Source organism: Microcebus murinus, chromosome 8, assembly GCF_040939455.1.
Source record: "Microcebus murinus isolate Inina chromosome 8, M.murinus_Inina_mat1.0, whole genome shotgun sequence".
In the NCBI taxonomy this organism is placed as follows: Eukaryota; Metazoa; Chordata; class Mammalia; order Primates; family Cheirogaleidae; genus Microcebus; species Microcebus murinus.
The window spans coordinates 70,659,101-70,685,760 of NC_134111.1; the positions used below are offsets into that span (position 1 = coordinate 70,659,101).

Genomic DNA, 26,660 nt, shown 5'->3' on the forward strand with positions numbered 1-26,660 from the left:
CAATGGGAATACATTCTGAGAAGTGTGTCCTTAGGTGATTTCGTTGTGCAAACATTGCAGAGTGTATTTATGCAAACCTAGGTGGAATAGCCTACTACACCCCTAGGCTGTACTGGATAGATAGCCTGTTGTTCCTAGGCTGCGGCCTTGTTATTGTACTGAATAGCATAGACAGTTTTAACACACTGGTAAGTATTTGTGTATTTAAACATAGCTAAACAAAAGGTACAGTAAAAATATGGCATAATGTAATGGGATCACTGCTATGTATTCAGTCCATCATTGAAAGAAATGTTATGAGGTACGTTACAGTAGTGACAATAATTCATAATTATGTAATTAGCTAGTAGAAAAATGATGGGTGGGTTTTCTTTGGCAATAGAGATTTACCATATGCGGTAATATCAGATTTAAAGATAATCCTAATTACAAGATCTGTAGATGCTTTGACTAATTTTTTGAGTGTACTAATTGTTCTGAGGCAGGGAGGCTAAGCCATGGCTGCTGAATTAAGGGATAGACAATGGCTCTATGTGTGTGGTATTGTTAACAAACCTACAGCATGGCCTAACCTTTCCATGTTTGTACAAAAAAGATTTATGAAAATCTAGGAAGAATTGATCTGGACTCTAATTGACTTGGCTCTAGTCTATGGAGTCTTTTGCCCCAGGGCAGAGGTCCCCAACCTTTTTGGCACCAGGGACTGGTTTTCATGGAAGATAGTAGAACAGAGGCAAGAGGCAATATTTAAAACTGTAATCCAAGAACACTGTCAAAAATAGAAAAAAAAATGATTCTACACATTGACCGGGTTTACTGAGTACCTGGGAAAAACTGAATAATCAACTTTGAGACATATTCTAATAAAAGTATTATATTTCAAAGACAAAATATTCTCAAGGTCTATAAACCAAAAGATCAAATAACTCACAGAGGCAAAAGAGACAGGCATTAGACAATGAGAAACCAACCTGCTAAGCAAGGTGGCAAGGGAGCAGCAGTATGTTAGCAGAATTCTAAGATAGGCCCCAAGATTTCTCGCCCTCAATGTATATGGCCTCATCATCCCTGGGACTGTGAAAATGATGGATTTTACTCTCATGATTAGATTATATGTCACAGTTAACTTTAAGAATGGAAGATTACCCTGGTGGGCCTAATGTAACCACATAAGCCCTTTAAAAGCAATTTTCTCCAGCTAGTTGCAGTAGAGAAATAGATTTAAAGCACAAGAAGGACTTCATGTACCCTTTCTAACTTGAAGAGGAGGAATCCACATATGCAAGTGGCCTCTAGGAGCTAAGAGTGGCCCCTGGCTGAAAGCCAGCAAGGAAGTAGAGACATCAGTCCCAAAACTGCAAGGAACTGAGTTCTGCCACCAACCTGAGTGAGCTCGGCAACAGGTTCTTCCCCTGAAGCTGCTCTATGGCTCGGAGCCAAGGGAGACTGAGATGAATGCTAGATAAGAGTCTGCCTGGCTCGGTCTGGGCCACTAGTCCATTTCCTGACAACTCCTGTCCTGCATCTTTTCTAGTACCCAAAGAGAGTGCCTTTGGGCAGGGAGTCTGCCCAAAGTTCACCAAAGAGACCCTCTAGAAAGTAAGGATTCTTGCCAAAGGAAACTCCATGATCTCAAATAGGATTTCCCTTCCCAGCCAAAGTGAGGCTTGTAGGGATCTGATTTCTACTGACTTTAATGTTGATGCCAACCTCTCCCTACACTTTTAAAACCTCTTCTGTTACAAGTGCTCCAAGGTGTTGTAGGAGCTGAGCAGGGAGCTACCGTATGTTGTTTTCTCTGATTCTCTATAGTAAAGTCTCAGCTTCCCCTTCTTCCATCAGAATTAACAAGAACAATCTCAGGAGTTTCTTTTACCTCTTGAGTTGCCTGAAGACGGCCAGCAGATGCCAGTACTTTTGACTCTTCTCCGTTTCTACTACCTTTATGAACAAGTATGGTAAGTTCTTGACTCGCTGTAGCAGACACACAGTGAGAAGACTTCTGGCTTCACGATGAGACCAGGGTCGTTTTTATTTAAGGCATAGCCGAAAGCTTGCTATAAAGCATTTAATCAGTCAAGCCCAGAGGCCATGAACTCTCTGTATTTTTAATCCTTATAACATCTCAAAGGAGGGCCTTGTAAATCCTTCAGAATCTGCCTCTGCCTCCTAGCCTCTGAGAAATCTAGCCATATTTGTATAGATGCCACTTCCTCCCCCAGCATCCACTTTCTGCTGCCAGAACCTGTTAGCTTTCCACAGAAACCATTTCAGTGGTTCTGTTGTTCCCTATTTTGTCAGTCCAAATGTAGATGGGGCTGATCTGCTTTCAACTGAGTTCCTCCTAAGAACTCCACTTGATTGTTCAGGATCTTTCTTACTTTCCTAACCACAATCCAACTTTATTTTGAAATTTCATTTTGGCCATAAAGGGGAAAAAATTGATAAATTTGATTATACCAAAATTTAAAATCTGAGTTAAAAAAAGACACCATAAAGTGAAAAGACAAGTGACAAGGCTTAATATTAGATTAAATTAAGAATGCCTACAATTCAGTAAGAAAAATAGGACCTAGTGTTAAGAAAATGGGCAGAGAATGACAAAAGCAATTTGGAGAAGGAAAAAAATATCCAAAAGGTTTATAAAGATATGAGAAGATAGATTTCAGCTTAACCAGTATGCAAATGAAACAACCATTTTTCACCCATCAGTTGGGGGAAAAATGTGAAGCAGGGATGGGGAAGCAGGTATCCTCACACAATTGTTACAGCCGTGTGGGAGGGCCCCTTGGCATTGGGTACTGTATTAAAAGGCATGTGCCCTACGATACAGTAATTCTGGCTATATACACAGCAAGGTGTGCAGAGTTCTCGTCTTTGTCCCCTGGAAAGGCTAACTCCTAAGCATCCTTGCAGGAAAACTTTAGGCCTTTCCTGTTAATCATCTGCAAGACAAACAGACCTTTATGTTGTTAACATTGACACTTGCTGCAGAACTTCAGTGTGTTAACATGTTACTAAATCTGTCTTTTTTTCTTAGGTTTACCAAAGAGACCCTCTAGAAAAAGTGGGGATGGGAAGAGAAAAGAAGAAATTAAGGAGAGGGGAGAAAAACCTATCCGGTCATTTAACTACTGAAATACTCAATATTCTAGGCTTTGATAATCTGGAGATAGAGTCAATGTGAATTGCCCTTCACTCATTCCAAAACTGGCTTTAGTCTGCGACTCAAAGGTATACGCTTTTCAACCTTTTTAATGTCATGGCACACAGATTAAACGGCACTGTTTGTAGGGATTTGCTGCCTTCCCCCAGGCCTGACAGGTAATCACACTCGCTGCCAGGGGCCCAAATAGTGGAGCGCTTGGGAAGTCTGTGAATATCAAGCGCCATCTAGCGGTCAGATTTACTTCCTTGCTCCTCGTCCTCTGATTAGACAAAACTTGCACCTGAAATGGAAAAAAAATGCAGTATCTTGCCACCCACCCAGCAAAATTTACCAAGCATCTCTTTCCAAATAAGACCAAACTTAATTCTTTAAAGCATGTTATTAGAAGAAGTCTTCATTCAACTGTCTGTAGTTATGTAGGTATGTTTAAATAAGAAGCATTCATTTTGCTGCATTGAAATCCCTCTGAAACTAGAAAAATCCACTAATTAGCGTTAGAAAGAAGAAACAGAATTGGCTATGACAGGGTTGACTTCTGCTTGTCCTCCTTTCTGCAGCCACAGGTCACTGAGCCAGAGGTATCTCTTTATTGACTTTTTCTTTCCCTTCTTCTCTTGCTTGAACTCTCTTCTCTGGGTATAAACACATGACTGTCTCTACTGAAATGCTGAGTGGTCCTGCTGATTCTCACTCTAAAATTAGCTTGCTCACCATGAGTCTGCAAACGGGATTAATTTGGGGTATGACCTTCAGGGTTGTGATTAAGCTTTTCATGCATGATAATGTCACCTTTATATCTGGTAGATTTTTTTTTTTGGTTAAGGCTGAAATATGGGCAGCGGGAAACATGTTAGGGTTCTAGCTCCTTCTTTCCATGCTGAAGGGAGCAGTGCAAAGGGACAGAGCTTTTTGGATATGATTGCTCAAATGTGGAGGGATGGACACTGAACTTTTTCTATCCAAATGTTAAAATTTCACATAATATATTAAGACAATTAAATTTATGAAGTATAATTCTAAGTTTATAGAAATGTACTGCCACCTACTGCAGATTAAAAAAAATCATTGCAGGGATATATTCTTCCCACTGGAATTATTTGTAATCCAGGTGCAATGAGATACCTTGAAATATAAATGAATTCGTAAGATACAGTAACTGCCATGAAGAACTTATAATTTAGACTGTTTTGTAACCTTCAACTTTGTCTTCTGAAATTTTCTCATTTCTTCAGTCTTCCATTTTTTTAATTCTATTTTCCTCATCTCTTCATTGAATTAATGTTTACAATTACATTTTGAATCTCATAAAGCTCACTCTTTGAATTCCTTCCTTTTTAGAACATTCTTCTCTGATATCATCTGTAGGATATTTTCTCATCTGGGGATATTAACTGCATTTTCTTTGTTTCTTATGTCTTGTATTAGTTCTGTTCCCTTTGAGTTCCTGCCCTACTCCCATTTGCTTTTACGGATCTTCCATTTCAGCAGCATTCCTCAAATGTCTAATGACCGTGAGTGGCACGCAGGCTGATAGCAAGGTGCCACCAGGCTGATGGGGGCTCAGCAGCAGGGGTTTGTTCACTGGCCAGGTTGGGCTTTTCATTGGGAGACCCCCAATTGTCAGTATACATAGGTATTTTTTTATTAAGCAAGGTTTTTGTCAGAAGAGAACCCTTCAATTTTCTGCTTAAAAGATATTAACTTGACGTCAATTTTCTGGAAGTTAAATAAAAGGGAGCTGGCCATTTCACTGTTCAGTGTGTAGATTTTCACTTAATCCTTTGCTTTCAGTATAACACTATGACCTTCATCTGTGCCTGGTATTCCTGAATCCAGAAGTCCTGATTCATCAGCTCCAGAAGATAAACCACCACTGTTCCATGGGCATTGGTGACATAGTGACCTGCTCTGGGTGAATAGGGTAACTGGGAGAGGATCTCATTGCTTCTGAACACAGACTTTCCACTGCTCCACTTGTTTTAATCCCACCTCTTACACGTGAGCTTTAAGGTCTTGAATCAGCTGCTTCTGCCCATGTCCCTACCACCTTCTTTGGTCACTTAGCTCTCATTTTTCTCTAGCTTGTTTAGTTACCAATTGCCCATTTGCTTCCTAATTTCTAAAATTGTTTTGTGTCAGCCTGAGCAACATAGATCTCATCTCTACAAAAAATAGAAAATTAGCCAGGTGTGGTAGTCCACACTTGTAGTCCCAGCTACTACGGAGGCTGAAGCAGGAGGATCGCTTGAGCCCAGGAGTTTGAGGTTACAGTGAGCTATGACACCACTGTACTCTAGCCTGGGTGTCAGAGTGAGACCCTGTCTCCAAAAATGAAATATTGTCATCTGCCTGTCATCTCCTCTTACATTCTTTGGCCTTGAGTTTACACTGTATTTTGGGGGGGGGGATTTGGGGGTTGGTTTTCTTTAAACATCTGCTGTGGCTCTGTAGACCAGGAATGTGGTTAGTTGATAGTCTTCAGCTGTTAGTAACTTCAACTTATGCCTCAGCTTCTGAGCCTAGGTCATGCTTTTCTCAGGGAGGCTCACAGTCAATGACTGAGCAAGGCCGGGATATGAGACACGCTAACTGTGTTCACCAAGGGATCCCTCCAACCAGCACTCTGTGCCCCAGGGCCCCCCGTTGGGCTGGCAGAGACGGTCTGGTCTGCATCACAGCCTATGGTTCCCCCTGTCCAAGCCGCTCTACTCTTTTCCTTTTACGCTCTACTCTTTTCCTTTTACAAGTATTACTCACCAGTACTCATCAAAACCTGCTTCCCAGAGAACCCAATCGGCAGACTAGCTCACATGAGGAAGAATCTACTGGAAGGAAACTAAGTTTTCTTAGAGAATCAAATAAAGAATTCACTCAGCAGCAAGACTCTGCCGACCTCTTCCTTAAAGCACTGCTACCCTTGTAATTTTGTTCCAAAGTCATTTGAGTTTCATCATCCTCTCTACATTAGGCTAGACTGTGGCCTAGCTTGGGTCAGGTTCAATTAGCAGTGACTAGGAGAACTTGGTCTTTGGGGGACCATTTCCAGAAAAAGAAGGAAGTGTGAGCTAGTTGCCACCAAAAAAGAATGCTTGGCAGAAGATACCAATTGCCAATAATGGTAGAGATGATAAATTAGAGTTGATATTAGGGATATCATGTGAGCTAGATTAGACAAAAGGGAAATGCCACTTCATCACTTTCCCGCATGCCTTTCCATGACTATTTGAAAAGAACTATCACAGTTCCCTTCAAGTCTTCTATTTTCTAGGTTGAGCATCTTGATTTCCTTTTAGAGTTTTCCTTTTTTTTTTTTTAAAGAACTCTTTCCTTTTTTGCCATTTTCCAGACTATGTCAATTGGGATCTGATCAGAGCAGAGCACTTACTTTCCTGTTTTCATCAAAGGTGTCTAATATTACATTTCATTTGATAGAAACAACAACCTGTCAGATTTTACTTGCTGTTAGCTAAAACCCCAAGGAATTTTCAGTGAGCTACTGGCAAGCTAGTCGTAATCTGTATTTTTACAATTGATCTTTTTAAATTTAAGTGCAATTTTTTTTTTTGCCTAAAACTGTTTTTAGTTACTTTTCAAACCTGTTGAGATTTTTCATTCTTATTAGTATTGGTATTTCCTGTAACTTCTAGTTTTCTTACATGTGAATTTGGCATTCTCTTGTATCTTCACCTAGGTGGTTGATGTTAATGTGGTTGGCACATCATTTGCAGTTTCTCTCCAGCTGACATCAGTCTATCAACATGCATTCTTTGGGTTTTTAAAAGCCTGTTATGGATTAGATTTGTGACACTAATAATTCAGCAACAAAGTTTTATATTCATTCCTGTTTGCTATATGCTCTTCTCATGAAAATGGCTAGAAAATGCTACATAGGAAGATGGAATGGCAATAGATCAGTTTTTTGGGTTTTTTTGCACAGCTAACAGAAAAACTCAAGCTAGTGTAAACATCAAAGGGGAAGTTATAGAATCAAGGATACCTTACAGAATGAATCCAAGGGTAAGAATATTGCTGGTTTTAGGATGGAACTGAAAGTTGGAAAATCTCTGGTACTCTCCCCATCTCTCATCTTTATTTTTCTTAATGTATAAATCCCACTTTTCTTTCTCAACAGAATGGGATAACTTGTAGTTGGCCTCATAGCTCTGAAGTTCTCCCAGTGAAGGAGGGAGGAAATTCTTGATTGGCCCTGCCTCATTCAGGAGCAGACTCCCTGCTGGGTTAATGAACAGAAGTGAATCTCATTGCATAAAATTGCTATGGGGATCCCATTGCAGAGGTGAGGATAGAAGGTAAGGGAATGAGGTTTTTTTTTAAAAAAAGATGCCCCAAAAGATGGTTACTGCAGATGAGGACATAAAAACTGCCAATTTCCTTTTTCTTTCTAAAGTGAACTTATTGATTTTTATGTTGTTACTGTGAACTAGAGCAAGAACGTTCCTCTGAAGGAACATCTCTGAGCAAGGAGTAGCCTGCTAGTGATCTTCACCATGCTCTCTATATAAGGTGGATATGATACCACTACCACCACCTCCCTTATTGATGGCTCAGTCTCAAGTGTCTAGTACTGTACTTAGCACATAGTAGCATAGTAAATAAAACTCAGCAAGTGGTAGGTAGGATTTTAAATGCTAAACAAACTTATGCAATATCAGCCTTTTGGAGAGATTTATTTTTTCCTTGAAGGTTGTTTAGCAGACACTAGAGTAACAGTCCAGTGAGCTAATTCAAGAGAGAAACTCTGAACACAGAATGCTTAGTTCCACAGAATTCTAAGACATAAATCTAACTTATTAATCATTACCTATAAATGGCATGAAATAAGCATGTGAAACCTTAATTATAAAAATAAAATTTATTTAAATTATACACAGAGTTCTCAATATACTTACTTCTTACATACAAATTATTTCTCAACTAGAAAGTTATATATGCAGTATAAACAGTAGTGAGAATTCCTAAAAAGCTCCCATTGTATTTCTTTGATCCTATGCCTACTTGTTTCTCTCCCCAAATTGGAATGGGTCTTACAATCCATATGTCCATTTATTATCCCCTGAAAAGCTGTTGTTAAACTAATAGTACATTTAAAAAGTATTGTTGGTCAGGCATGGTGGCTCATGCTTATAATGACCAGCCTGAGCAAGAGTGAGATGCCGCCTCTACTAAAAAAATAGAAATGAGCTAGACAACTAAAAAATATGTGTGTGTGTATATATATATATATATAAAAAATTAGCCTGGCATGGCGGCATATGCCTGTAGTCCCAGCTACTCGGGAGGCTGAGGCAGAAAGATCGCTTGAGCCCAGGAGTTTGAAGTTGCTGTGAGCTAGTCAGATGCCACGGCACTCTAGCCCAGGCAACAGAGTGAGACTCTGTCACAAAAAAGTATTGTCTTTGATTCTAAGGTTTTAATCTATTTTTTATCACAATACTTTATTCCATATACACATCTTGCCCAAATGATCTTGAAGTGGAAACTATCATTTTATTAAACACGATCCCCTTTTTAATTTTCAGTCAGGAAGCCACAAATACAGATAATGCATATTTTAATTTGCCTTATAGTACTATGTTTTCATTAGGCTAGCCTCCCAGGTTTCATAATATGTAGCTAAGATACATGCAGCTGAAAAGTAAAAGATTAAATCAATTATTTATCTTTCTACCACATAATCATTTGAAATAATTTTGTTAGCTGCTAAGTAATGGTCTTGACATCATATGGAGTCCCAATCTGTCTTTTCTTAATAAGCAACCTCCTTTTTGATGCATTTGAAAAACTGCCTCATGTAATACTAAGAGAGCTATGGTATTACATACACAGATGAAAAAATAGTGTATTCAATTCCAAGCTGGCTCAAAGGCTAATAAGACTGGGGACAATTTTATTATAGAATGGTAAAGGAAAATGACAGAACAATATACCAGTTTGTATAGGAATGATAATTTTACATCTATACCAAAGATCATTATTGCATACTAAAAATGAATATACCATTAGATAATTCTGAAATTACCACTTCTATTCTGGAGTTAAGAATAAGCCCTGAGATAGACGATATTGGTCTTCACACAGCAGCTGCCAGGGCTTTCTCAGTGGAGGTGCTCTATATGGAACAATAGGTATACAAAAGCTTTTGAGCCATTCCAGTATTCCCGCTGCTCTGATAAATGAGAGACAAGTTGTAGGCAATATCTCTTCTTAAGTCTAACTGGTCAACTTCTATACCCTAGGAGGAAAAAGATACGTGAATATTTTTATATTTCAAACTGCCAACCATAACAATTTTATAAATTTTTTTAGTATTATGAGTTTTAACATTTTTTTTAAAAAAAACCATTAATTTGCTATAAAAGTATGCATATACCTTGGATCAATGGTAATTCATTTATAGTACCAATTATCAAATACTTCAAAATGTCTAATGCCATATTCATTTGTTTAAAGACTAAAGTTGAATAAGGGTAATAGAAAATAATTGTGAGGAAATATGGGGATTATGAGTGAAACTTACAATTAAAAATTAGCAATGAAAATACTCATACTTTTCTTTAGAAATTAGACTTTAAACAGATCAAAGTATTGGTAACACTTTACATTAATATTGGTCTTTCATCTTTAAAGAGAAATATGTTGTTTATACTTAAACTTGGAAATGAAAATCATTATATATTACCCAATACTTGGACTTCATGTCTCCCAGCTCCTATCTGTAAAGCACAGGGACTATACCTTAACTGATGTGGTTGCTGATCAAGTCATAAGGCTGCTGAACACAAATGCATTGAATAAGGGAAAAATACATTTTAGTATACAAGCTGTAATTTATTTCACTGTCTGGACCACAGCTGCTAACTGTACTTATCTACAGACAAATGAAGTGACTCCTCAGTTTTTAAATTATACAATACCTCTACCACAAGTGGAGGGAGCTCTAGGGCCTTCTGGTAATAGTGGATTGCAAGATGAATTAGCCCCAATTGATGAAGGCCACGACCCAAATTGTAGAATGATTCCTGGCAAGGCCCACGCAGACTAAGGTATCGATTAAGAAAGGAAAAGCCCTGCCAAAAAGAAAATTCAATATTTCACTCATTTGACAAGTATGTACTGAACCACTATATTACCAAGTGCTAGGAATACAAATTTTTTTTTTAAAGGCATAGTCCAGTTTTAAAAGAACATTATTTAGTGTCATATTAATGTGTAGTAAGGTGTCAATACATAGCTCTTCTGAAAGATGTAAGAGAATTTTTTTTCTTTAAGCTAGGGACAAAAATATCCACAGAAACAGAGCCAAATGTTAAAACTATCTCCCAGAGTATAACCTGTAGTAAACAAGATTTTTTTTTTTTAATGGTTTCAAGTTGGCTTTTGTGGCATTATAGGCCAATAAACTTTTTGGTTTGAGATACATGCCTAAAAACTTGAGCAAGATACAAAACCTGAGCCCTCATAATGGTAGTTTAGAAAGGTTTACCCTGAGGAACAAATTTACTTGAGTATATTTAACCTTTCAGGGTAAATTATACCTTTTATAAGTTATCTCTCAGGACTGTACTAACCTCTAAACCCAAAAAACTGGAATAATTCTTCCCCTGAGAACTTCTGACTCAGAAAATAGTTTTATGGAGAAAACTATTTCACAGCAAAGCAATAATGATGCAGGCTCCCTGTGTGTTAGCATGTCCAAAAAGCATTTGCTGCTTCACCTCTTCCCACATTCACTTTCCCTTTTAATACAACTTCAACTTTTATCATCTACTGAAAGTTACAGATTGCAAATGTGCATGTGTCCTAATATGTTGCTTAAAGAACTTGGAGTAAATCAACTAATTTATGAATATAGAATGTAATTATTCCCTGTGTGATCTGCTATATAATAAAATGGTCACAAATTTGCCTTTGTATAGTACCAAACGAACTTTTAGGTCTTCTGAAATAATGGGAGTTACCTGCTGCCTTTTTAGAAATTTTTAACAAATTTAAGAGGATAATCTCCTTGACAACTGAAAGATTATTCATATATTTAGTGATTTAAAAACTAGATAACATGGGCTTTATCATGTAAGAACTCTGAATCATCAGATATAAAAATGCAAAAAAGACAGACAAAAGCATATAGTTTAAATGGAAAAAAATTTTTTTCGATGTTACATTTTAATCTAATTGCTAAAAGGTTCAATGTATTCACCTTAATATGATGTAGATAGTATTCTACATCATATTAAATAAAGGTAGAAGTAAGGAAACATGAAAGATTTTAGTCTTACAATGTGATATAAAGGTAAGAAATGTAGTAAACTATAAAAATGAGCCTTTTTAAAGGTTGTATAAAGGAAAATTATAGTCCTGTAGTATGAAGAAATATGAGAAAACAATTTCAGAAATTATGCTATTTACAATAAAATCTGCTTTTTGGAACTTTTTAATGGAAAATGTTTAACGTATACCAAAGTAGAGATTAGTACAATGAATTCCCTTTATGTACCTCTTGTTTCTTCTCTATTCGCAATCATTTGAAACCTGTTATTATCATAGTAATTTGAAATTTAGCTTCCAAATTACTTTGAAGTACATGAATTTCTGCCCTACCAGGCCAACAAAACCATACATTTTTACCCTATATATAATGAGTTAATCCATAAAAATTTCCATTAAATTTTTACCAGAATTTTATGAGGGCAAGAGATTCTGCCTGTGTGTGTACTCACTACTACATCCTCAGTTCTTAGCACATAATCAGGGCTCAATAAATATTTAATTTATAAACAATCCTAAGTTACCAAAAAGCATCCATTAAATAAGAAAAAGAAGCTTGGAAGAAAAGGTAGAAGAAAAATTTAGGAGTTTTTGTTTTTACTTTTTTTATGGTTATATTCAAATATACAAAACAGACCAGTTTAATGAACCCTATACCTTTAAATAATTATCAATTTTAAGCTTTCCTTTAGCCATTTTTAATATTTTTTTAAAATTTTTAAACTATTGAGGGAGTCAAATGTTTTTGTTACATGAAAACCTTATATAAGGCTTAAGTTGGGGCTTTTAGTGTGCCATTTTACTTTAAAAAAAAACAAAAATCCCTTACTCTAGATCAGGCGTCCTCAAACTACGGCCCGTGGGCGGCGGCCCTCCGGGTGTTTTTGCTACCTGTCCTGCTTAGCAGCCGACTTGTCCCGGGACCACAGTGCACACTCTCCAACTGTCTAAGTTTGAGGACCCCTGCTATAGATCCTGCTATTAATTCAAGCCAACATTTTCTTTCCTTCCCAACCTACTGAAAAAAACATGTCTATACCTTACCATATTTTGGAAGCATCAAACATAAACATGAAAAAATGAAATCATAAAATCAACAGCGTTGAAGGCACAGTAGTGAACAAGACAGACAAGATCTCTGATCTCAGAGTTTATATTCTTATAAAAGGAGATAGGCTATAAAAAAAAGTAAACAAGAAAACAAAAACATAAGTTTAAATTGTTATAAGAACCAAGAAGAAAAGTTTAAAAGAACCATTTGTTGGTGATGGTGTAAGGAAGGGGTCTTCAAACTTTTTAGACAGGGGGCCAGTTCACTGTCCCTCAGACCGTTGGAGAGTGCGCACTGTGGGCCTGGGACCAGTCGGCTGCTAAGCAGGACAGGCAACTGCGGCAAAAACACCTGATGGGTGGGATAAATGTCCTAGGCGGATGGCATGTGGGCCATAGTTTGAGGATGCCTGGTATAAGGAAACAGTGACACTCCTCATGTATATCATATGTATGTATTATTATATTTTTAAAAAACTAAATAAAATGAATCTTTAGGACCTAGGATGGCTAGAGATTTTGGGTCCCCAGACTATAAGAACACCTGACATGTGGATTCCTCCAGATTTTGCCTATGTCTTTTTCCCCTATGATCGGAGGGTGTGTACTTATATCACTGTAGTAAGTCTTAGCCATGAGTATAACTGTATGCTGAATCTCCTGATGTGTGTACTAAGCATTGCGTATTACTTGGAAGCTGGATTTTTAAAAAGCATTAAATGTATTCATTTCTAAGAAACACAAAATCAAGTAATGAGAAATCCAAATGAATTACCTGTACAATCAGAGCATGTCTCCTTAACACATACTTCTGAGATGCCATATGAATAAAGGTTAGGCCTATACAGAGGCTATAGAGAGGTTCATGGGGGTGGGTACGAAAGGCTTGCACGTACTGTCCTGGAAAAAGAGCAGTGGTGTCAGATGGTATGAGAAGAACAATGCTCCTTATTTCTTTAACACTTATTCAAATATATTTTTAAACATTACTGATTTTAACTTATTCAAGGTGTATATGATATCTTAAATATCAGCCCATTAATTTGAATTTTACAACAATGTATAACATATAACACAATTAGAAATTCCCCATTCCCCATGGTGTCCCACCCATGAACATTAGTATGAGTTACTAACAGTAACTTTTTCTAGGCACAGCTAGAAAAAAGACATTTCCTATGGTGGAGTAATACTTATAAAATAATTTATCAATTGTGATCATAAATCTGTTTTGAAAGCAATGCAGGAATGTGTCTTGTGGTAAAGTCTTTTGTAAAATTAATTGATCTATTTTATAAAATCAAATGTGATGGATCATGGAGGTGAGAAAAGGGAAGGTTTGTTTTATTTTTTATGTTATGGGTGGTGTTTTTCCTGAGAAAGCTAAATGTATTTAATAATAAAGTAAGAATTTGAGGTTTTATGAATTCCATGTATTTCATATATATGGAATTACCTCATGTCAAAAACCTAATTAGATAGGTGAATTTAAGCAAGTTCTTCTCGAATAATATAGCATATACTAAAAACTTCTATTCCTTCCAGCTTCTATTCTGGAAGGAATGGCACCATAGAATCTCTTTAGCAGCAAAGATGGTAAACTGTCCTTTGGACTTTTCTATTTTTGCCTTTTGTAAAAATTTCTAATATAGGAAAATAATTATATTTTCTTAACATTAAACAATTCCCAAAAGCACACACACAAAAAAGGAAAGTTTAAACATTTGATGTTTGAGATTACTAGCTGAACAATTATAAAAACATCAGCCATGTACAAAGAAACATGAAAGTATCAAAAATCACAGTTTATTCAGAAGAAATGAACATGACCACACTAGCTTTTAGGCAGCAGCAAATACATGCCTACTTTTAAACATTTGGTTAGGTATTTTTCTACTTGTTTGTTTCTGATTCCTTATTGTAAATGATTAATGAATTTTTCCTCAGTTTAATTAGAATAAGCACTATGTAAATAAATCTCAATATAAAGATTTGTCTCCTAAAAGAATATGCTATCAGCATATCTTAAATCCTTTTTGCACTATAGCAAATTAAAATCAAGGGGGCAAAACATCCATAATTAATGAAAATTATTTTAAAAATAAGCCTAAGCAGGGAGAACTGTTGACCTTTACAATGAATTACAAGACCTACATAAGCTTTTTACAACCAAAGTTTAATAAGAATTAACAAATATTAATGTAGTTAATTATTATTGCTTATACTTATAGCCACTTGCTATATGTGCCAGGCACTGTTTTAAGTGCTTTATATTGACTCATTTAATTTTCACAATAATCTACAAGGTAGGTCCAATTGTTATCTCCATTTTAGAGATAAAGAAACAGAGGGAGGTAGAATAATTTGCCACAGTGGGGCTGCTATTTAAACCCAGGATGTTCCCCTGCAGAGGCTGGGCTCTTCACCACCACACTATCTATGCTTGACAAATCATGTGCCAGGATACTTACCAAGTGCATGCTTAAAACTACCAGATACAAATGCATTGTGTCCATTTAAGACACACAGTGCATGATTATCTGGGTTTTTCAGCATTAATCGGAGACAGAAGCGATGATGGCGCACATCTTGGGAGTGCATGGTAACTTGATTGAAAATGTTCCAGAGCTGGGGTTTATTGACGTTTTCCATTACCATTATCCTAAAATTGCAGAAAGAGGGTGAGGAGGAAAATAATGTAAAAAGATAATCTTCCTGATTTCTAAAAATGAAACCCTTCAGTGTGATCCTACCAATATTGAAAAGCACCATCCCCCAATATGGACACAGAATGTTTCAATATATCTGAGCAAAACCTCTCACACAATGAAAGTTTTTCTTCCCCCCAAAATGATAGTGTTTCTACATCTTATTTCTGTTTTTCAACAAAACTTTGAACTAAAAACCAGAAGTGGTTTAAGTTTTACTCTTTCTCTGCTTGCTCACAATAGCTGCAGTACAATGAGCACTAAATTACTACTACTACTACTATCTGCCACTCATTGTTAAAAGGCTTTAATGGTCATAATAATCCTATGAGGTGGCAGTATTATGATGTCCTTTTATAAATGCAAAGACTTAGGCACTAGAGGTTAAATAACTAGCCTAAGGTCACACAGCCAGTTAATTGTCAGGGCTGGGATTCAAACCCAGGAAGTCTGGCTCTAAAGTACATGTTCTCAAATACTGCCTCTGAGAATCACCACTGAATTGATCAACCAGGAAGCAACGGGAGAGCTAAAAATAAAGTAAATGTACTTATTCTATCAGAGAATCTAATTAAAGTATTAGAAAGTCACCTGATATAGTTGTATGCCTTTCTGAAATTTTTGTCCAGAATTGCAGCAGACAGACCAAAGTATTCTAGTTCTTTGCGTTTTTGCCTGTCGTCATAAAATGAGTAATATTCCAATGAAGAATCTACAAGTAACTCAGCCTCTTGAAACCGGGATAGGTCACATAAGGAGTATATTGCCTTCAAGAGAAGGTTCCACCAGTCATCTTTTGTCAAGACGCTTGTGAGGACAGCAAATATTGCTAAAATGAGACCAATGCAAACCAGTTACGACATTGTATTTCCAGAAATAGCATCATTAGAAAAATTCAAATCATCAATTAAAAAAAAAAAACTTAACCATGGGTCCGAATTCTTGCCAATACTGTCCTGACAAAGATGAGAATGGGGGAGCTGCTTATTTTTACTCCTTAAGTGTTACACCCTTCTGCTCTGCCTGCAAATCTGCAATCCCAGGTAATTCTGACTCTGACTTGTTCTCTACAAGGTCCAGCTAACCTCATTTGCGTTTTTCCTTGCTAGCCAGGATATATGCTCCTCCATCGCAGAACAAGCATGCTTCCCATGACTGCAGTCTGACAGAGGATTCTGCACATACAAGGCATTCAATGACTTCAAATTCATACTTTGAGATTCAGGTTGTCCGTAATTTTTTCTGATCTCAATTTTCTTTTCTCTGCCTAAAATTTCTCTTATCCTTAACAACCTCCTTCTCTTATTTCTCTGTAAGTGGCCCCCCCTTTTATAACCCTTGAGAAATATCAGAAGCCATAAAAAAGTTTTACTATCTTTGATCCAGTAATTTCCCTTTTGGGAATCTATCCTAAACAGTCAAAATACGGATAAATCTATTTTTATGAAGACACTTACATTATTATTTATAAAAGAAAATTATCAGAAGGAATCATATACCAAAAAAATAAATAATTATGAAACCACCATCCAATATTACACATTCCCTAAATACAACAGTTATGAAGGGAATAGAGCAACCTGAGAAAATATCTGTGAGAAAATGCTGAGTGAGCAACAATGGACTTGAAATGAGGAATCACTGAAAGAAAACAAGCAGGATCAGATATAGAGAAAAATACAACTTGGTCCAAAATTCATGCTGCAGAGGGAGAGCTGTTGGGATAAATCCAGAATAAATGAACTGGAGAGATGGAGGGCTATGAGGCATTTATAGCTAGATTATGAGCTGCTGAGCCCTCCCACCCTTCCTCTGACTCTAATAATGCCTAGAGTAATGATTTAATAAATGTTTGCTGAATTAATTAACAATGAAATCATCTTCTGCCAGACTGGCATCTCCAGTTTATAGCCTAGGTCATTTCCAAAGTTCTCTGAGTAATAACCTCACCTAAACATGCTTAATGCTTTTATAACTAAAAATAGATGTCTTTTAAGGTCATATTACTTTAGACTGGGTCACAGCAACTTATTTTCAAAGAGTTCATATGACTCTTGCTACATTTGTCAAAAATGAATTTAATAGAGAATGGAATATATGTAATTGAAGTCACTGGACAAATAATCTGTATTGTCATCTAATCTTCAAAATTTTCTTGAAATATATTTTCTTAAAAAGCCAAAAGTTTTGTCTTACTTTTTTTCACAGAAGCAGATGCTTTCCTTTTTTTAAAAAGTATTTACATTGAATGTTTCCTTTTTTTTTTTTTTTTTTTTGAGACAGAGTCTCACTTTGTTGCCCAGGCTAGAATGAGTGCCGTGGCGTCAGCCTAGCTCACAGCAACCTCAAACTCCTGGGCTCAAGCGATCCTCCTGCCTCAGCCTCCCGAGTAGCTGGGACTACAGGCATGCGCCACCATGCCCGGCTGATTTTTTCTATATATTAGTTGGCCAATTAATTTCTTTCTATTTATAGTAGAGACAGGGTCTCGCTCTTGCTCAGGCTGGTTTCGAACTCCTGACCTGGAACGATCCACCCGCCTCGGCCTCCCAGAGTGCTAGGATTACAGGCGTGAGCCACTGCGCCCGGCCTGAATGTTTCCTTTTTTAACATCAAATGATTTTATTATACTTGAGAGATTTAGATTAGAAAATTTTTCATTTGAAAAGGATATATTTTCAATTAGATTACTTTTAAATGTTACTTCATAGGTCTTTTTCAATTCAGCCAAGTTTTACATAATAAAGCAAATGATATAATTACCTTTTGCATCACAATTTGCTGTCTCTTGGTCATTGTTGTCTGATATTTTGTCTCTTGATACTTTAATTAGATAGAGATGCCTCTCTCCAGATTTGGAACTAGATATCAAACAGACTTGGGCTCTATTCATTGCTACCTGAATTAAGATGATAATTAAAAAAAAATTTTTTTTTTAAATTCTCAAAGAAATGGAGGGTTTCACTATGTTGCCCAGGCTGGACTCAAACTCCTGGGCTCAAGAGATCCTCCCACCTCAGCCTCCTAAGTAGCTAGGATTACAGATGCACACCACTACACCCAGCTTTAAATGGTAATTTTTGAAAGAAAACCTATAGGCCACAAATACCACAAGTGTGACTAAAACCTCCTTTAGTAAGAGAAAAGGAGGCCAAATTACTACATTAAAAAAATCTAATAGTAGAAAGAATTGACTTATTTTTTTCTTACCAAAGGAATTTTCAGTCATACTACTCACCTTAGAAAGGAAAAAGGTAATTCATATTAGCATTATAACATGTAGACACACACTGCACGTACACACACACAGCCACCTCCCTACAAAAAGCCAGGCTACGAAAAGATGTCAGATCTGAAATACATTTTTGCAAAGTGAAGAATTTTGGCACACAATACTGTCTACAGGGCCCATAATTGATAATACTATGGTTATCACTTTTCTAAATATGTATTAGGAAAGATTTTATTTCACTTAATCTACCATCAAGAATTTTCAATTACATACCACTGATCTCCAAAGGTTTTTGTCTTTATCTGACTATCACCTTAAAAAGTTTGAGTTTAATAGAGTAAAGCAATTATAAAGCAGTATAATCTATATTTAAATAAAATACTAAACATTTAAAAAGTCAAAAATATAAAGAAAGCTCATTACCCACCTTTAAAAGCATAGCTAACATGGTAAGTAAGGTATCCACATAGCCATACATTTTGCCTTGTGAAAACAATAGAGTAGAACGATGAAGCAATAACTTCAGTTCCTAAATAAATAAGCACATGATAATGACTGTAACAAGACTTCTTTTTTTATAAGTTTTATTTGCATCAGTTTTGTTTTAAAAAACCAAACCTGAAGTGCATTCACCTTATGATCTTTCACTATAATTAAGATCCAATATTTTAGAAACTACAGTTTATAATATTTAGTAAGTGGCTGAATCTTAAGACTCAAAATCATTTTTTGAGAACGCTAAATATAATACACTAAAATAAAACTTTGGATATAAGCTGTACAGACATCCTTGACTGGGTACAAAGTTCTAAAATATAACCCACCAAGAAAAACTTCCTTCTATGTCACACAGCCTACCTGCTGTGCAGCGTTTGCATCCTGTGCTAAGGTATCTGGATCATACATTGGTTCCAGAGCTTCCAGAGCTTTCTCAGGACGGCCCAGCTGCTGCTGAAGAGTGGAAAGTGAAATTCTTGCATCCAAATGAAGAGGGGCCAGATCAACCACTTTGCCATAGCTTTCGGCAGCACGTTCCATGTAGCCTAAGGCCTTTAAACATTCTGAGATGATGTTAACAGAAAGCATAAGTATGAACTACAGATTTGTAAACTGGCCAAAATCATTTTTCCATTTTAAAAGAAATATAACAATATAAAAAAAAAACAAGAAAGAATGCATATTTCTAGTGCTTTAAAACAACTATCCCTTCTAAACTCTATCAACTGATTAATCTATCAACCTATCTAACTAAATTCAAATTGCTATAAAAATGTAATCAGCGTACACTAACAATCTGGGGCTCGGCTTTATTCACTTAGCACTACATTTTAAACAATGTCCCATGTCTTCGTTGGCATTTTGAATGGTTATGTAATAATCAAATTGTTTATTTAACTATACTATTTGACATTTAAGTTGTTTTCAAATTTTTACTCCAATAAATAACACTGCAGTAAACATCTTGATGTATAGGAGCCAGAATTCACAAGTCACAAGTGGAAGACCAATTTAATTCACAAATGTATTTTACTGGGTCATAGTGCTTTTTAAAAATTAATTGCATAACATTTTTAAAAATTAGGATTTTTATAAAATCCAAGGTACTGGTTTCTTTTGAAAACTCTGAATTTAGCAACAGTGAGCACCCCCATTTCCACAGGGCACATTTTCTATGCTCAGAAACAGCCCTTTACACAGGACTCTTCTGTTCTAACCTCTATTATTCTTCACTTGCCCACTCCACTCATTTTTGTTACTCACCTGGTTCCTAAGTTTTGTGATCCCCAATATAAATTACCTCCTCTCATCCCACTCAATTAGTTCCTCAGGATCAGTTCTCAGAGGTGAGATTATTGGGCCCTATTCCTTAAACTTTATACCCAATCAGTCACTATCATTTGAACATGAAAACAAGTCCCTGTAAACATTTCTTCTCTCCATCCTGCTAACTTCAACACTAAACTAGGCCCTTTTCATCTTTGCCTTTTCACTACAATTATCTCCTAAATAATTTTTGCCTCCAACTGCTTTCTCAGATCTCTCCCAACCATAATCTTTAGGCTAAATTTTGATAATAAAGGAAGAATACTAATATAAATGGATCATTACAATGGCATTTTTTCATTTTTCACTTTTAAAGATATTTTTCTATTTGATGTTGTTATGCTACAAACATTCAACTCCTTTAATTATCTTTCTTATATCCTAATCCCAAATTTCTTTCTGATTCTTAGATGTCTCTGAGATACTATTTTCCAAATCATCTCAAGCTACATGGGCTCAAAATGGAAAAAGCATTTATCAGAATCATGATCATAATTAAATAGGATTTTTAAAGTACCTCCTATTAGTAACATAGGAGCAGTTTCAATATTATAGCCTTAGAAGGGCAATAAAAACTCAAACTCTCTGCTCATGTTGCATTCATGTTTACTCATTTAAACAGAAAGTTATCTTAATCATTAAGTGCTCTTTCCTAGTTCATGTCTGTGATGTCAGTGAACTACTGTCCCAACATGTCAATCAATGCTTCTCTAGTTATAGAAAACTTTCTGCTTTCATGTAATATTTTAAGAGAGCCATTAGAATTTTCTGCCATCATGTAATATTTGAAACCAAGACTATTCAATTTTTAGTGTATTTTTTATGTTAACTCAGTAGGAAATCCTATCAGAATATTTTTTGCTTTCATATGTATCTTAAGAGATTTAGTTGTGTTTCTTAAGCTATTTTTTCCACTCTAAATGATTTATTTCAGATTATGGTGGACTTAGGCAGAGTGGAATAAAATGACTGACAAAATCCAATCGTGACCATATATGTGGCTCAAAGAGAATTACAAAATACATTAAATATTTTCTCTCAAAATAAGATATTAAATATAAGTCTTTACTGTAAACATTTTTTAAAAATTAGATTTCACCCCAAATCTGACTATCCACAAATGGAAACCACAGCCTATGGTTAAGATAGGTAAGAGATAGGCATTTAAGGAACATGTCAGTCCTTCCAACTGCACTCTGTATCATTAAATGAATCGTTCCTCCAAAGTATTAGTGAGGGAGAAATCACTTAATAGCCTAGCAAGACAATTTTAAAATACTCACTTTCAAACAGCTGCCCTGAAATCAGAAATACTTGCACTTATCATAATTATTACTACCCTTAGGGAAAGCAAGTTCTTGCCTGCTTATATGATTAAAATTTCTCCCTCCCACAAAAAAAATATTACCTGCATGCCGAAGCCAAACTACTGCAAGATTATATCTTTCAGAGCAAACGAGCGCACTGAGGAGGGGAAGTGCAGAATTGTATTCGCCAACATCCAGAAAAGCTTCAGCAACATCTAGATACAGGTCTCCCATGTCTTCAGGATTCTGTTCCACTAGTGTTGTCAAGAGAGGCTAGACCCCCAAATAAAATCCTAAAGTTAAACATTCATCACAAATGTGTACATCTATCTGTAAGTCTCTTTTTTTTTTTTTTTTTTTTTTTTTGAGACAGAGTCTCACTTTGTTGGCCAGGCTAGAGTGAGTGCCGTGGCGTCAGCCTAGCTCACAGCAACCTCAAACTCCTGGGCTCGAGCGATCCTTCTGCCTCAGCCTCCCGAGTAGCTGGGACTACAGGCATGCGCCACCATGCCCGGCTAATTTTTTTATATATATATTTTTTTAGTTAGCCAATTAATTTCTATTTATAGTAGAGACGGGGTCTCGCTCTTGCTCAGGCTGGTCTCGAAGGAACTCCTGACCTTGAGCAATCCATCCGCCTCCACCTCCTAGAGTGCTAGGATTATAGGTGTGAGCCACCGCGCCTGGCCTGTAACTCTCTTTTTAACATATATATCAGTTATATGAGGCAAGCCAAAAAGGAGCAAGCCTTAATAAAAACAGCTTGAAATGATTATTTTTCTATTCACTTCTGTATTTCTATTTTAAAATCATCATACTTAAATCATTCACCTATTCAACACATTTTGTGGATATGTTAAAAGGCAGGCATTGCAGGAACTAAGACAATGCTGATCTGTTGTGCTCTTCCTCTAACAAGGCAAATATCCCACAGCTTCGGGCTTCTATGTTTGCTGATGTTTTTGGAAAGCTCTTTCCTCAGATAACCCCTGGTTTACTCCCTCACTTCCTTCAGGTTGTTATTCAGATATCACCTTTCCAGGGAGATCTTTCCTGGCTCCCCTATTTAAAATTGCAACTTTCCCCTACTCCCAATATTCCCCATTTTTCTTCCCTGTTTGATTTTTCCTCAGAACACTTATCGCCAACTAATATCCCATATGTTATGTATTTATTTTATTATCCATCTAATCCCATTAAAACAAAAGGTTCCTGAGGCTAGATATTGTATATTTTATTCAATTCCTTACCCTAAGGTCTACAAAGTAGCCCAATACATTTTTTGTTCAATGAAATACTTGGTCCGAAGTTGGCAAAGGAGAATCAGCTGTCAGAATTATTACCAATTGTCTAAAGGCCCAATCTAAAATTCTCATCTCTAGATTGTTCTCACTTTAAAAGAAAAACAAATTATTATAAGCCCAATTCCAAAACACTTTTAGCTTTTATAAGAGATTCATACAAAAATATGATGCTTATTGTGCCCTCCCTAGTTATTAAGAAATGTGAAAATCTAGGGTCAAGTTATAATATTAATAGTTTCTTGTCATTTAAAGAAAACAGATTGTGGATTTGATCTGAAGCATCTCAAGTGCAGATCTTAATGTTACTTACATTAAGTGGTTCAAGGATGTTGAGATGTACAAGGCAGACCATCAACTTGACCGTGATATCTATTGGCACACCCTCAGGTATAGTGCATGTGACATTCTCAGGAGCTGTGGAACACACAGACAAGAAGCAGTTCTTACATGCAAGCTTAGGATGTGTATCATTTTATGTAAGACCTCACTTCATTCGAAGCAAATGATTCCACAGTTGATTCTAAGTTTGGCCAACTCTATTAATAAGTTCTTATACATCCTTCAGTCTGTCCTTTGGTAGGAAGTATCCTTCCTATTCCTTTCCTAATACTTTATGTACTTATTCAAAACATAAATAAACTCCCCCATCTTCTATCAAAACTACAGAGAACTAAAAAGAGACAAAAATGACCAGGGTGTATAAACTCTCTCTTGTTTCTTCTTGAACCAAAAGCTCTTTTAGACTTCACTACCAAGAGGCTAAGAAAAGTATAAAATACTACTGTGATGTTTTCTAATATTTCATTACAGCAAAACGGACTTTAAAGCCCTAGGAAATTAAAGAAATTTTTATCCACATTTAAAGTATTTTGTATTTTGTAAGTCTAGTAAATTCCAAATAAGTTTATGTGCTTCCAGTTGAGAAAAACCTGAAGTATAGAAGGACATTAGAAATATATCTTAAGTGGTGGAATAAAATTAAATAATTTCATCTGTTTTACAGAATTTGTCATATAAATTATAATACAGTAGGCCCTCTGTATCTTTGGGTTTCATATCTGCAGATTCAACCAATCACAGATGGAAAATATTAGGGAAAAAATACAATAATAAAAATAATATAAATTAAAAAACAGTAAAAGCTATTTACATAGCATTTACATTGTATTAGGTATTACAAGTAATCTAAAGATGACTTAAAGTATACAGGAAGATATGCATAGGTTACATACAGATACTATAACATTTTATATGAGGGATTTGCTCTTGGTCATGTTGGTCTCAAACTCCTGAGCTCAAGTGATCCTCCTGCCTCAGCCTCCCAGGGTGCTAGGCTTACAGGCATGAACCAAGCTGCCCAGCCACAATGCAGTCATTTTAATGAGCCTTTGACTTTACTAAAACAGTATTCTATCTATATTAGATACTGATTCTATAATCCAAACTCTTATCATTTTTATTTTCTTTCTAGAAATACTGTTTGTGATGGTCTGAATGTTTGTGTCCTCCCAAAATTCATATGTTGAGACCTAACCCCTATGACGATGGTATTAAGAGGTGAGGTGGGGTCTTCGGGAGGTGATTAGGTCAATGGGACTTGTGTCCTTCTAAAAGAGGTTTGAGGGAGCTTGTTTGCCCCTTCTGCCACGTGAGCACACAGCAAGAAGACACAATCTATAAGGAAAGCACCCTAACCAGAAATCAAATCTGCCGGTGCCTTGATCTTAGAACTTCCCAGCCTCCATAAATGTGAGGAATAAATTTCTGTTGTTTATGAATTACCTAGTCTAGGGTATTTTGTTATAGCAGTCCGAATAAACTAAGACACTGTCTACTAAAATTTGTCTATGTGTTTTAACTTTCAGCAAGAAAGATTAAGTTATATTACATGAAATACTTTAAATAAATCTCAGTATACTCATTAAAGATACAGTTGAGATTGTGTACAGATATATAAAGCAAAAACCTTGCTTTCAGATCAAATCACAAAGTAAAACTTTACATTGAATATGAGATGCATGCCTAAAATCAAGTGATTCAAAACCTTCAGACCTAAAGGTTTGATAAGCTGCTCAGTAGTTTGTCCTTTTTTCCTATTAGAATGAATGGAAAAGACCCTGAGTCAATGAGAAATGTCATGTTCAAATGGACACACTGAGAAATAAAAGGGACCCAAAACAAATTTTTTAAAAGACTACTTGTAAGTCAATACCCACAAGAAAAAGACTGGAAATCTCTCCAAGGGCAAAAATACTTCTTGGAAAACTTTGCTATGAGAATATTAACTATCATCTCACCACATTATGAAATAACTTTTCACCATAAAATACCACATTAGTAAGAGAGAATTATATACATTTTCCTATGCAGAGAAAACTACAACCTTTATTCTCTTCTGAGGTTCCTTCTTTTGAAGTTTTCTTTTCCAATACAATTCCAGAAAAATCTGTAATTACCTAAAAGAACAGGAAAAAAAGGAAATAATAGTTATGTATAAAAAACCTTTTATAATGCAAAGATTTGTAGTTAATTCAAATTATTTCTACAATATAAAACTGGGCTATAAAAAGGAACAGTAAAGTCTTTTTAAAATAAGAAATCTGTGAATTTCCTCTGTAACAAACCAACCTACTTTCCCCTCCACTAGCTTAAGAACTATTTCATAGCAATTTGTCTGACTGTAGAGTCCTGTTATCTTATGAACTGACACACCTGGCACCTATGTTAATGGCAATATCTATTATATATTATATGATAACGGTATTTTATATTTCATATTGAATTACTACAAAAATCTAGAAATCAATTATTTCCATACAGTCTTTAAATATATACATAATTTAATATATAATTAAAAGAACTGCCAATTTTTAAGAATTTCTAGAACACAGACACATGTTCAAAGCCTAACGAAAAAACACAAACATTCCTACCTCCAAAGCTTTGTCATACTGCTTGTTAGAAATACACAGTTCAGCTGCTATGTTAACATCTTCCATGGAGACTAGGTTCTGGTGTTTTGAGAAAGCCTCATCAATTATATTAATAGCTGAAGTAACATCATTGGCTTCATAATAACTCCTAAAAAAGTTAATTGGCAAAATGGATGAATACTAAATTTAATTCTGATTATAAGACTCATTTCCTTGTTTTGGCCCTCTAACAATTAATTGTGATTTTCATTTTCTTAAAATTTGGAAGGAGAAAATACTTGCTTCTTTAAAATCATAATCAGAACTAATCCAGAGAAAAATGTGCAATGTCAGTATAACAATATCATAGTTCAAGCATCTCTCTCTCCAAAAGCTATCACCTGTCATTCCAGCTCATTCCCTCTGTAATCCAATACCAACAACTCTTTTACCTCAGTGCATGGATCTTACCACTTTTTCACTATCCTCTACACCCTTCCTATCCTCACTTTCTTCCTTCTCTGTGGTCCAAAATTATGATTCCCTTGTATATATCCTCCATTCTCTTGCCCTGCTCTACTTTTATCAAAATCACCTGATAAAACCCCAACCTTGGTTAAATCCATCTGTCTATTCTTTACCACCAGCTGCCCAGCTGACCATGCCAAGGGGTCTCACTCCAAATTAACGACCAATAGCCTAGTGCAGGCATCCTCAAACTACAGCCCACATGCAGGTGTTTTTGCCTGTTTGTTTTTTTACTTAAAAATAAGATATGTACAGTGTGCATAGGAATTTGTTCATAGTTTTTTTTTAAACTATAGTCCGGCCCTCCAACGGTCTGAGGGACAGTGAACTGGCCCCGTTT

General features: G+C 36.0%; 1 protein-coding gene across 1 annotated transcript in view; it reads right to left on the reverse strand.

Moving 5' to 3' along the window:
* Positions 1-8,027: 8,027 nt before the first annotated feature.
* GTF3C3 (general transcription factor IIIC subunit 3) overlaps positions 8,028-26,660 on the reverse strand; it is a 30,754-nt gene continuing 12,121 nt past the window's right edge. Inside the window, exons 7-18 of the mRNA XM_012776968.2 lie at positions 25,814-25,961; positions 25,264-25,336; positions 23,191-23,294; positions 21,678-21,849; positions 19,304-19,506; positions 18,873-18,974; positions 17,977-18,112; positions 15,805-16,042; positions 14,977-15,167; positions 13,281-13,405; positions 10,105-10,257; positions 8,028-9,422 (exon numbers count right to left, since the gene is read on the reverse strand). Coding sequence (XP_012632422.1) covers positions 9,300-9,422; positions 10,105-10,257; positions 13,281-13,405; positions 14,977-15,167; positions 15,805-16,042; positions 17,977-18,112; positions 18,873-18,974; positions 19,304-19,506; positions 21,678-21,849; positions 23,191-23,294; positions 25,264-25,336; positions 25,814-25,961 — 1,768 coding nt within the window. The 3' untranslated portion in view covers positions 8,028-9,299. The remainder of the gene's footprint in view (positions 9,423-10,104; positions 10,258-13,280; positions 13,406-14,976; positions 15,168-15,804; positions 16,043-17,976; positions 18,113-18,872; positions 18,975-19,303; positions 19,507-21,677; positions 21,850-23,190; positions 23,295-25,263; positions 25,337-25,813; positions 25,962-26,660) is intronic.